Source organism: Scyliorhinus torazame, chromosome 21, assembly GCF_047496885.1.
Source record: "Scyliorhinus torazame isolate Kashiwa2021f chromosome 21, sScyTor2.1, whole genome shotgun sequence".
Lineage (NCBI taxonomy): Eukaryota > Metazoa > Chordata > Chondrichthyes > Carcharhiniformes > Scyliorhinidae > Scyliorhinus > Scyliorhinus torazame.
In genome coordinates this window covers 44216568-44229006 of record NC_092727.1, presented here as the reverse complement: position 1 = coordinate 44229006, position 12439 = coordinate 44216568, and the positions used below count along the sequence as shown (strand labels likewise).

General features: G+C 45.2%; 1 protein-coding gene across 3 annotated transcripts in view; it reads right to left on the bottom strand.

The window, feature by feature from the left end:
• robo3 (roundabout, axon guidance receptor, homolog 3 (Drosophila)) overlaps positions 1-7835 on the bottom strand; it is a 709023-nt gene extending 701188 nt beyond the window's left edge. For 2 of the 3 annotated variants that reach the window (XM_072486718.1, XM_072486719.1), the window contains exon 1: positions 7463-7834. In XM_072486718.1, the coding sequence (XP_072342819.1) occupies positions 7463-7622 (160 nt within the window). In that variant the 5' untranslated portion in view covers positions 7623-7834. Of the gene's footprint in view, positions 1-7462 lie in introns of all 3 variants that reach the window. The other variant, XM_072486721.1, reaches the window with a different exon arrangement.
• Between the last annotated feature and the right edge of the window lie 4604 nt (positions 7836-12439).

Sequence of the window (12439 nt, the reverse complement as noted above, 5' to 3'; positions counted from 1 at the left end):
CTCTCTTTACAGAAAATTCAAGTTGTATAAAGATGTTACCACCCAACAGCCTTTTCCTCCAAACACCACACTGCTTCGATATCTCAATAAATTTTAATAGAAAGCCTTTAATTCAGGCTACCAGATACAATCACTGAAACAATGGTACTCCTTGAGTGATAAGCATCCATGTGCCTCCCAGGATGTGCAAAGGTGGTGGGAGCATTCCCCTTTGCACATTGTCCCGGTGTCTACATGGGTTTCCTCCGGGTACTCCGGTTTCCTCCCACAGTCCAAGGATGTGCAGGTTAGGTGGATTGGCCCCTTAGTCTCCAAATGTTTAGGTGGGGTTACTGGGTTACGGGGATAGGGTGGGGGCATGGGCCTAGGGTACTCTTTTGGAGCGACCCTCCGAAAGAGTGCAGGCTCAATGGACCGAATGGCCTCCCTCTGCACTGTAGGAATTCTACAACTCTGCACATTTTTTGCCACTCAAAACTCTCATGCTGCCAATGACCATTTCAAGGTGGCTGTGAGGTAACTACTGTCCCTAGCATGGATGGAAATACAAATTTGTCCAAATGGCAGACTTTGGTGAAGGGATGGGGTAGGAGGATGATAAATAGAGCTGCTATTGACTGAAAATTTCAAAGCTGGGCAGGGGGCCTAATAAGACCAGGGTAAGGAACGAGATCAGGGCTTTAGTTGTTGATGAAGATTCACACAAAATCAAAATTACCTCAATAGTTACCACCAGCATCTTCCCAGGCACTGGAGTAAGTGGAGGAAAAGTTAGAAGGTAGATTTCAGGCAGCTGATTTTCCATTTGGAATTTTTCAAACAACCAACTCAAAGAAAAACCTGGCATATTTGTTCCAAAACAGGATAACAGACACTTGTCTCAGGGGATGAAGCAGCATCTAAATCACGGACAAAAACATAATTTAACTCTTGGTTAGCCATTTCGACTTTTAGAATAGTGGAATCATTCTTTTTAAAGCAAAGATGATATATAGGCTTTGTTTATGGTTATTAATGAGGAATCCGGAAATAATTTCAAAAAAGGATTAGAAAGTATTAAGTGTAGGAATCTTCAACTTGGAACGGGCCATTCTTTTTAAAGAATTATGGTGCGTTTGCTTTTCAATATCACCTCTGGCACCTAAACAGCTGTGACAGATGTGGACACACTGGATGTAGACTGTCTCTGGTACCCCAACAGCCTGGGGTTCAACTTCTGATGTCTCCATAGTGACAGACATTTGGATTACAATATGCGCTCGCCTTGGCAAACCAGCAGCCTTGACTTTTAACCTTCGGAATAGTAACAGGCTTTCAGATTACAATCAGCCGATTTGCATGACACAGAGAGACAATGAAGCATGCGAGCCACTGGTGTGTCTGTCAGAAAAGAGCCTGTCCATTAGCAGATTGTATATTATCAATGGCGCATGCAAATAGGAGACAAGGACAGCTAAACATGCCATGGGTAGAGTCGGTTGGACAATGTTATCCGCCCAAGAACGCGATGGGTCGGAATGATTCTGGCAGCTTTGAACCCTGTCTCCGACACGTCCATGGCAGTGAGGCATCATGTGTAGAACACACCAGAGATCAGCCACTGCAGCGGAAAAACCCGACCTCTGAAACAGCGACTGGAAAGGCACACCTGCTGAGCTCTTACTGAGCAATGAACACACCTTTGGGGAGATTTATAGTTGGCAAGAACTCAAACCCAGCCTCAAACTTCCCAAACACTGAATGATCCCCATTGACTGTCACATGCGGAAGACTGGACAGGATGGGGCTCCTCGCTCTCAAACAGAGAAGTCTGGGAGATGATCTAATTGAGGTCTTAAAAATTCTAAAGGGGTTCAACGGATTGGATCCAGACATGTTTCCATTTGTGGGAATGGGTGCAGGAGGAGGGGGTGGGGGTGGGGGGGGGGGGGGGGGGGGGGGGGCAGTGGGCAAAACTATGGCCATAAATAGAAGAAAGTCCCAAATAAACCCAATAAGGAATTGAGAATAAACCTCTTTTCCTGAGGAGTGGTTAGAATGTGGAACCTACCGCATAACCAACAGCAGTTCAGTTGGAGTTAGATAAGTAAATGAGAAGGAATGGAAGGATAAGCCAATAGGTTTAGATAAAGAAGGGATTGGAGGAGGCTTATATGGACCAGAAACTTGTTGGACCGAATGGATTGTTGGTTGGGTGCGGTGGGAGGGCGGGGTGGCAGGGTGTGTGTGTGTGGGGCGGGGGGGGGGGTGGCATGGTGTGTGTGTTTGGGGCGGGGGGGGGCATGGTGTGTGTGTGTGGGGCGGGGGGGGGTGGCATGGTGTGTGTGTGTGGGGCGGGGGGGGTGGCATGGTGTGTGTGTGTGGGGCGGGGGGGGGGGGGGGGCTGCCCTTACCAGGCATGCACAAGTGCTTACTTTCCAGCAGATGGCAATAGTCGGCAGTCAGAAGGGGGGATCCTGGCTCATTGCTCCCAAAAGAGACTGAAGCCAATTGTAGGACCACCACCACGATCCCACTCCCCCCACCTTCACAGCCAACAGGAATCAACCTAGATGGTTTGGTAAGAAAGAACTGGTATTTGTATCATTCCTGTCATCTTCTCAGTACACATCAAATTTTGAAGCCGAGATCAATTTAAACATAAATCTTAAAAGCAGCAACTTAATTCCTGACAAGTTAATATCAGTTTTGGAGGCATTTGAGTCTGGGAATAACTTTGGTTCAGGATGCTTAAATGAATTACTGCAGTTCTTCAAAATACCCCACAGGATCTTCAGTACTTGCCTGACTCAGTAGTCGGGGTCTCAGTGTTGGTCGGATCCAAAGGACAAATAGTGCAACGCTTCCTCAGTACTGCACTGAAGCATCCGCCTGGATTGTGAAATCATACTCCTGCTGAACGTCTAACCTCCTGACCCAGCGTGAAGAATATTAATAACTGATACAAGCTGACACAGCAACGTACTTTGGCTAATGTTGTTTCGTTCTCCAATGTACAATTGTTTTACCTGTACACAAATCACTCGCCTAGCACACTGGCAATGCACAGACATTAGAAAATCCTAATGAACTTTATTTAAAGGAGTCATTGAAAGATTGATAATCCATACCATTCTGCAAGTTGCATTCTTTCAGAATAAAAAGCACCCTCTCCATTTAGGGGATGAAACTATACCTTTGACATGAAAACGGATTCTTAGTTTCATTAAGAGAGGCATTGTGTCCAATTTTAACTCTTTAGGTTAGTAGCCTTTGAAGGTGTTAAAATATCAAAAGAGTGCCAAAGCAAAGAAGTTATGCTGAACTTTCATAAAACACTGGCTTGGCCCTGGCTGAAGTTTTATGTTCAATTCTGGGCACCACACTTATAGAAGGATTTCAAAGCTTTAAGAGAGGGTGAAGAAGCAATTTAGTAGAATGCTGCTACGGATGTGGGACTTTAGTTACAAGGAGAGCCTGGAGAAGCTGGAGGTTTCTCCACAGAGTAGAGAATATTGAGGGAAGATATAGGAGGCATGTTCGAAATTATGAAAGATTTTGTAAAGAGTAAATAGGGAGAAACTTTTTCCAGTGGCAGAAGGTTTGGTAAGCAGAGGACACACGTGTAAGGCGATGGGCAAAAGAGCCAAAGGTGACACGGGGAGGAGAAAATTATGCAGCATCTTGTTTCGAAATGGAATGCACTGCCTGAAAGGGTGTTGGAAGCAGATTCATTTATAACTTTCAACAAACATTTGGATAAATACTTGATGGTGAATTGGTAGTTTGGGGTGGTGGTGGTGGGGGAGCGGGTGGGGGGGTAAAATTTGTAGGGCTTTTGGGAAAGAGCAAGGGAATGGGGGTAATTGGATTGATTTTCACAGTGACCCAATGGGCTGGTTGGTCTCTTCATACAGTGAATCATGTTATGATTTTAATCCATGAAATTAAGAGTTTTTCTCTGTGTGATGAAGTTGTACAAGTTATTTATAAGTACCAACAGAAAATGTTGGTAAAATTCAGAAAATCTGGCAGCATCTGTGGAGAGAGAAACGGCATTAATGTTTCAAGTCCGTATGACTCTTCTTACCCACTGGCTGTGCACTTCCAGACTTTCTGTTTTGATTGTTATCGGATGTGCTTATATTGGGGCACGTCGATGAAATGTGCCTTGCCCAAAATCGGTGACCAATTTGTGCCAGTTGCTGCATCATAACCTATGTAGAAGCTGAGGCCAGGACCTCAGTACAGGATGTATATCGGTATAACCACCCTGGCTTTTGCTTTATTGCAATTCTATTCCCTCCTCTCCTAAAGTCATTGAACGTTCTGCAGGTAAAAGAAATCCTCCAGCACCTTACCTCAGAGACCAATCTTCATGCAGAAATGCAGACTGCAAGTTGGACTGTCCAACTGTGGGGAAACCAAGTGCGGCCTGGTCCTGACCTGCTACTCACAGACCATTCAACAGGAGTCACTGGACAGCAATCAGAATGAACAGAATGAACTCTGGTCAAGTAGTTCAAGGGTTCTCTGGAGAAATATAGCACGTGTACCATACGTCTTGATTCAGATCAACCAATTTAGCACAGAGGAGGGATTGAATATACATGCACTCTGGTCTATGAGACTCAGGAGCATTTTGGGTAGTCCATTAATCCACTGAGCAATTGACAAATCTCTGCTTTTTAAAAAAGGAACAGTCTCGGTCAGAAGAACACATTTTTACCCCCTCGCCTTACACCATTTTGTATTTTTGCAAACAATGTGTCGCGGTCAGTAACTGAATTGCAAACAACTTACCAGTACACCAGAAGCCAGCTACAGTTAGGAAAAAATAAATACTGCAAACATATTTTCAAAAAATATAATTTTAATGGCAATGCTGAAGTGGAGGTTTGTGGTGGGTCCAGCCTTAAGATCATACACTGAAGTAAAATGAGGGCTAACCCTTTGAGAGCTGCTCTTGCAGTTCTTCACCATAATGATGATCACAAGATTAGATGCTCAATTTATTCAAAGAATACAATTAGCAAAGATTTGCTCTTTGCATTTCTAATGTTCGGGGAATTATGTTTCCCGGGTTTTTCTTTGTTTTGTTCAAACAGGAGGATTCAACATTTGTTTATTGAAGGAAATTGGGGAGAATTTTGATTTTTTTTTTTGGGGGGGGTGGCGAGGAAGGATGGTCATCAGATCAATCTATGGAAATTCAGCATCTGACAGTGTAATAATTGCATTTATGCAATATATCTTGCATAGAATAACAGATTTTACAGCACAAGAACAAGTCTTTGTCATTATTTCTGCTCCACACAAGCCTCCATCCACTTTAGTTCAACAACGCTCTCAACATAACCTTCCGCCCTCTCCCCCTCCCTCAAATACTTGCTCTTGAATACAGCTACATTACTTGTCTCAGCCACACTCCATTTATCGGAAGCCCTTTTCACAACTTCAGGACGCCCCAAGCTCTTTACAGTCAATGAAGTACTTTTGAGGTGCAGTCACTGTTGTAATGTATGAAGTCTGGAAGCCAATTTGTGGGCAAAAAACTCCTGAAAACAGTAATGTGTTAATGGCCAGATAATCTATTTTAGTGGTGTTAACTGAGGGATAAATATTGGTGAAAAAACTAGCTGGCGGGTTTCATTCTACTTTTAGTGCTTCATACAACTTTTGGAGTGCAGTGACTTTGTTGTGTGGGTAAGGACAGCAGCTGGTCTTCACCAGTGATGTCTTTCAGCCATGAGCCTGATGATGAGTCTCATCTATTATGTTTTGGTGAAGATGATTGGGAGGTAGGGCTGAATGAAGCTGACGTGAACCATCCTCTGTTTTGACTGACAGCTTTGGGGGTTGGGGTGGTGAGGGGGGAGGGAGGCGGTGGAAGGGTGGTGGTAAGGGGAGGGCAAATGTGGAGGATGAAGGATTTCATCCATACCTTAGCTCCCATCTCACTGTCAATGGAAGACAAATCAGATTGAAATGATCCAATGTGTAAAGACACCGACTCCTTCAACCCCCTCACCTCACCACCACTCTGCCATCCTATTCCACTTTTCGCCCTAGCTGAAGCTATTTCAGCTATTTACAAATGGACATTTTTTTTCTCCTCTCTGGAATTCAGGAATGCCCTGTCTCATCAAGTTTCCGCAAAATTCCTTTGAAAGAATGCCCGCTCTATGCCAAGCTGTGGTTACTGGAGGTGGTATATTTGCTCCAGGGCCTTTTCTACACTTTATCTCAGTCACGTCACTGATCATTTCTTGCTGTAGCAGTCTGAAAATAGACATCTTGTACATTTACTACCTCAATCATCAGTGCCACCCCCCACCCCCATATGAGAAGGTCTTTGCAAGATGGGTTGCCACCACAATGACTCTACAATGGCCCCTTTAAGACCCAAGAAGGAACTGGCTTCCTGCCCCAGAAAATAAATCCTGCATCCCCCCCCCCCCCCCCCCCACTCCCAAGGACCCTCTCAGCTATGATTGCAAGAAAAGTGGGTTTAACGTGAGATACACCCATGGCAATTGGTATGACTCTACAGAGATAGGATGGAGGTGTGGGCTTAAGCGGGGTCCTCTTTCCAAGGGCCAGTGCAGACTCGATGGGCCGAATGGCCGCCTTCTGCACTGTAAATTCTATGTTTCTACGAGTCTAAGGTATAGCGGGGCTTCTGGTCAAGGATGAGGACAGAGTGTGTGTTTAAAAGCTCACAGCACCCCCCCCCCCCAGTCAGTGGTGTGACCACCATGTGCCCTGGTCTAGTCAACCCACATGAACCGCAAAATCACACGCAGTCCCATTGCGGCAATCTTGAATATCACACTTTCCAAATTGAAACATAATTTTAGGAATTATTCATGAAATAATGTCTAGAAATTGATTTTTAATTAGTTCTTTTTATTACTGTGCTTAATCCTGAGAAACTGGGATCCCTTTTTATCCCGGAGAATTAAACTCTTCAATAAAAATGAAATTAATAAATATTTCATGGGCATACAAACGTTTAATAATTCTGACAATTATGGCTGTGGGGTGCCAGGCATTGGAGCGGTAGGTCACCCACTTATGGTAAAGCGGGGAAGCCGCGCGATTTTAGTCAACCGGTGCCTTACTGGGGCAAAAGAAGATCACAGTTAAAGATATAGATTGCCCCTGAATTTACTCAGTCTCTGAAAACAAGTTCACTCGAAAACAGCAGAACTCTTTAAAAGGTGACCTTAAAGCTCCTCAACTCACAGGCCCCTGAACTCTTGTAACCAGACTGCAAGTCCTGATAAAACATTGTCACATCATTACAAAGTTTACTGAGCTGCTCTCTTTAGGGTGCTTCCTGTAAATCTTTTTTGTTAAAATCAAACACCGCCCACCGCCCCCCCCCCCCCCCCCACCGCCTACTTCTGCAGAGACGTTTCAGACTCATTTTCTTTTCTCCCCCAAAAAAGAAAAGATTAAAAACAGCGGGGCGACTCACCGTTGACATAAGTCCCTGTGTCTGTGACATTTTCACTCAGGTCGGCCAAGCTGCCGTTGAAGGCGAAGAGCGGGTCGGTGGAGTTAACGGAATCGGCGGAGATTGAATCTGCAAAAAGATTCATCTGCAATAGGGTCTTCAGCAGGTAACGCAGCATCATGATTATGCATTAGTTTCTTTTTGTGTGTGTATATATCTTAAAACAACACAATTAAATTCAGAAGGGAGACTGTGCGGGGGGCAGCTCAGGAGAGGAGATGGTGATGGTCTGGAATATCTTCAGTGCGTGCTAAAATAACTTCAGTCTTGCTTGTTCTCCGGGCAGGCGTTCAGCTGACTGAGGTTAGCGCCAGACTGATGGGCTTTTTCCACTTCTCTCTCTCTCTCTCTTCCTGTGAGTGTATGATGAGGGTCTCTGGGGAGGATGGGAGGGGGTGGTTGGGGGGAGCTGGAAGCAGAAACCAGGTGCCTGCACCAATAAATGTTTAATTATGAGATTAATAAGGCTCCCTGGAGAAGAGAGGAGCGTGACTCACACGCACACGGCTCTGAAATCCAGGCTGCACAAGTGAGTGGGGACGGAGAATAGAATAAAGGTCCCAGCCACTCTATATCGGCGCAGATTCCAGCTCTAATGAGTGAATGGGGAGGAAGGCAGCAGACTGGAGAAATCCGCTCCCTCGCCTTTTGGTGAAAACTTTAATTCTTCTTCGGGCCAATTTGCATGCTTTAAAAAAAATCCATTCCTGACTGTCCTCTAAAGACCCAGACAGCCCCGGCACTCTCACAATTGTGCACGCCCCCCCCCCCCCCCCCCCCCCAGTTTATTCTGTTTTGTTCTAAAGGAAATTTGCACCTCTTTTTAAAAGCAGGAGAAAAAAGCTAGGCTGAATCCTTCCTACTTTTCTGTAATACCTGCATCTCTTTCACTGAAATGAAATGAAAATCGCTTATTGTCACACGTAGGCTTCAAATGAAGTTACTGTGAAAAGTTACTGTACAGCTCACATCTATCTGAACCCCCCTCATTACATTTATATCCAACGCGCGACCTACTGCATTAAGACCTCAGTCCTTTCCAAATCATCATTATCAGCATTCATGTTAAAAGGAAGAGGCACACAATTACAAGCATCAATATTTGTACATGGATTTTGCTAAAATTGTGCATTAGGTTAATAACTCCCCTTTCAGATTCTCCCTCTAACCTTCTGCCTTAACACGTGTTACCATTATGTAGAATGGTCGAAGTTCTGGTCCTGGCTGCTGGCACACTTCACTCCATATCTACCTCTGGGTGACCCCAGTTAAGGATTTAGCACCTTCCTTTCATCAGCAAATGTGGATCCACAGTGCAAAGATGTGCAGGTTAGGTGGATTGGCCATGCTAAATCGCCCCCTTTGTGTCGAAAAGGTCAAGTGGGGATAGGGTGAGGGTGTGGGCCTAGGTACGGTGCTCTTTCAGAGGGTCACTGCATGTTCGATGGGCCGTATGGCATCCTTTTGCACTGTAGGGATTCTATGATTCTGTGATTCTCCCTCATACCGCCTTTTGGTGGCAGGGTTAAGATCTGTAACTCATTGTGTTGAGAGGGAGATTAAGTGATGGAAAATTCTCTCTTATTGCAGTGAGGCACCGTTTTGCCTTTATTTCCTTCTTCATTTAATGCATTCCTCGCTGAATCCGTCTTTCTTTATCAATTTCCTGATTTATTTTGCCACTTTTTTGCCTGAACATTTCCCCATGCACATCATGTGCATCTTCCCTCAAACTGCTAGCACTGCTGTCCTGATACTTGTCCACCAGGGGTCATGATTCAAACAGTTTTTGACAATAGCCTCAGATGAATGTGTTAAGAATTAGCTAATCTGTGACTCCATCTGGAGTTAATCCTTTCATCGAATTATTTTAACTGAAAGGATCGGAATTCTTGATTGCTTCATTTAACATATTGGACCATCTTAAAATATGATACAATGCCTGGTGCGGAGATCCGAGATTTATGCAAACATTCAGTGCAAAGAAATATGTAATTAACTGAACAGAAATGTTGGTGTTAGGCACCAGAATTTACTTTTTTAAAAATTAAAGTTCTTTTATTTCTTCTTCCCATCTCTGTTTTGTTGCAGGTTCCAGATTATTGTCTAAACTAAATGGCCACCCTTCACCTGGAGGCCTAAACAACGAGTGTCAGGAGGCTATTCCACTTGGTTGGCATCCCAGTTGAATCCTCGCATTTCCTTACCCTCCCACTGGGGGGCTCTCTGCCTCACTCTCATTGCCGAGTCTGTAAAGCCGAGTTAAACGATTGACCCTTTCAGTGCCGGTAAAAAGAATCCGCTGTGTCTTCAATATCAAGATTTGGCTGACTGTATTTGTTTTCTTATTTTTTCCAGGAGTGGGTCTATCGAGCCTGGCTGGTTCACAGCAGGACAGTTGGACCATCATAATTGGACACGTTTCTCCCTCCCCACCCACACCCCCACATTCCACACCCCAACCACCCCCTGAATCAGAGAAAATCAGACAAAGAACAACATGGGAAACTGTTCCCTCCCCCCCCCCCCCCCAAAAAAAAATGATCTGACATTCTCAGACAATCAAAACAAGCCCAGGAAGATCAGATGGAACAAGTGTTACATGTAAGGACATTTCTATGTGATATGATCTCTCACTTGAAGATGAAACACTGCTGGATTCCGGGGATAGCTAGCCTAGTTCGAGTCTTCAGGAGATGAAGGAAACAATCTAGTGGGGGGGGGGGGGGGGGATACAGTTGGCTGATACACAATAGGACATTCTGTTCAACCAAAGGATAATATTCACTGCAGTAAAAAAATAAAAGGCATGAAACCTGGAGATGCAGGCAATTCGTTGATCTATGACAATGACATAGCTCATTAATCAAACTGTTCCTATCACACAAAACTCTTACGCACAGTCTGAAAAACCAGCGGAATCAATAATAACTTGCAAAAGGATATTGAGATATATACGCTAAAAAAGGGAACATTTGCAGGATTGTTGGGAGGAAGAGGATCAGGGAAGGGTAGGGGACAAATTCTATTGCTAGTTCAGAGAGATAGCATTGGCACAAATGGGCTGAATGCCCTCCTTCTGCACTGTGTGGTTGCACACTTTGTGTGTGGTGAACGGGCCGGCAGCTGAGCCTCTGATCCCGCTGAATGAATATTTCAATTAACACCGTGCCCACTGAACATCATGTACTGTATCTGGAATGAGATATGAGACTCATTACCCCGTGCCCAGTGCTACACCTGGAGAAAGGTGGCGGCGGAATCTGGCTCTTGGAGAATTGTGATTAGATTCCACTCCGTGTGCTGTGGAGACGTGCCTGGAATGAGTTGTGAGAATTCACCACTTCTCTCTTTTTTTTCTTGTTGAGACTGCATACTAGAAATAAACTTCGCTGCGTTAAATCAGCTCACAAAAGGCTTCCACGGGTGAGCAAAGGCGGGGAAATCTCTAGGAGCTGCACAGTGTAGTTACCGATGGGGGTGCGGGGGGGGTTGGGGGTGGGGGTGGGTGGAGAGGACACGCTTCTGATGTCCTTTGCCCACTGTTTAATAGGCAGCTGGCATTCACTGTCCAGGCTTACTAATCAAGAATAGTCAGTTAAGCCAACGCTTCAGAGATCATAATCAATACAGCTCTGTAACACAGAGTTGCCGGCGTTTTTGCAGCAGGAATTGGCTGCAGCTGAAAACAGGGCATCTTTTCTTTTATAAATTTAGCGTACCCAATTCATTTTTTCCAATTAAGGGGCAATTTAACGTGGCCAATCCGCCTAGCCGTCACATCTTTGTGTTGTGGAGGCGAAACCCACGCAATCACGGGGAGAATGTGCAAACTCCACACAGACAGTGACCCAGAGTCGGGATCGAACCTGGGACCTCGGCACCGTGAGGCAGCAGTGCTTACACTGCGCCACCGTGCTGCCCGAAACCAGGGTATCTTTTAAGAGAAAGGAAATACGTATTTGGAAGCAGAGGGAGATGCAGGGCCCTAGGCAGTGGGCAATTTTTGGATTGCCTTTGCAATGAGATAGTACAGACATAACGGGCTGACCGGCCTCCTTTTGAAGGGGTTATTTCCGTGATGGTAACACAGCCCTGTATGTGATATGGGTTTTGCGACATCACACTGAGATATGGCACTATAACACCTTAGCAGCGGCACAGTGGATGGTGCCCATTGATTTTTTTTTCTCAGGTTTAAGGCTGAGGTTAGACTGCGCTCCCAGCCTGAGATTGGCCCATCAAAAATCACAGCATGGGGCCAGGGTTATACTGTCCAGCTGCAATACAAGCTCTGCCCACTAGGTGCCCGGCCCCACAGATGCACGATTAACACTTCGAAAGCAAGGCTTTCCCTACAGACTGAGAAATGATATTAAACGTTTTGTGAAGTGTCCAAGAGATTCAAAAGATTACGTGAACAGTTCTCCAGTTGCTGCTGGTTTGCTGACACATTGGCTGATGACTTGGTGAGGCTCATGAATTCATAGAATCCTAGAATCCCTACAGTGCAGAAGATCATTCGGCCCAAGGAGTCTGCACCAGCCCTCCGAGAGAGCACCCTACCTAGGCCCACTCCCCTGCGCTGTCCCTGTAAACCTTTAACCCAACTTACAGTTGGTACTAAGTGACAATTTAGCATGGCCAATCCACCAAACCTGCACATAATAATAATATTATAATAATCGCTTATTGTCACAAGCAAGCTTCAATGAAGTTACTGTGAAAAACCCCTAGTCGCCATATTCCGGATCCTGTTCGGGGAGGCCGGTACGGGAATTGAACCCGCGCTGCTGGCATTCTGCATTACAAGCCAGCTGTTTAGCCCACTGTGCTATATCTTTGGACTGTGGCAGGAAACTGGAGCACCCGGAGGAAACCCATGCAACCATGGGGAGAAAGTGCAAACTCCGCACAGACAGTCACTCCAGGTCAGAA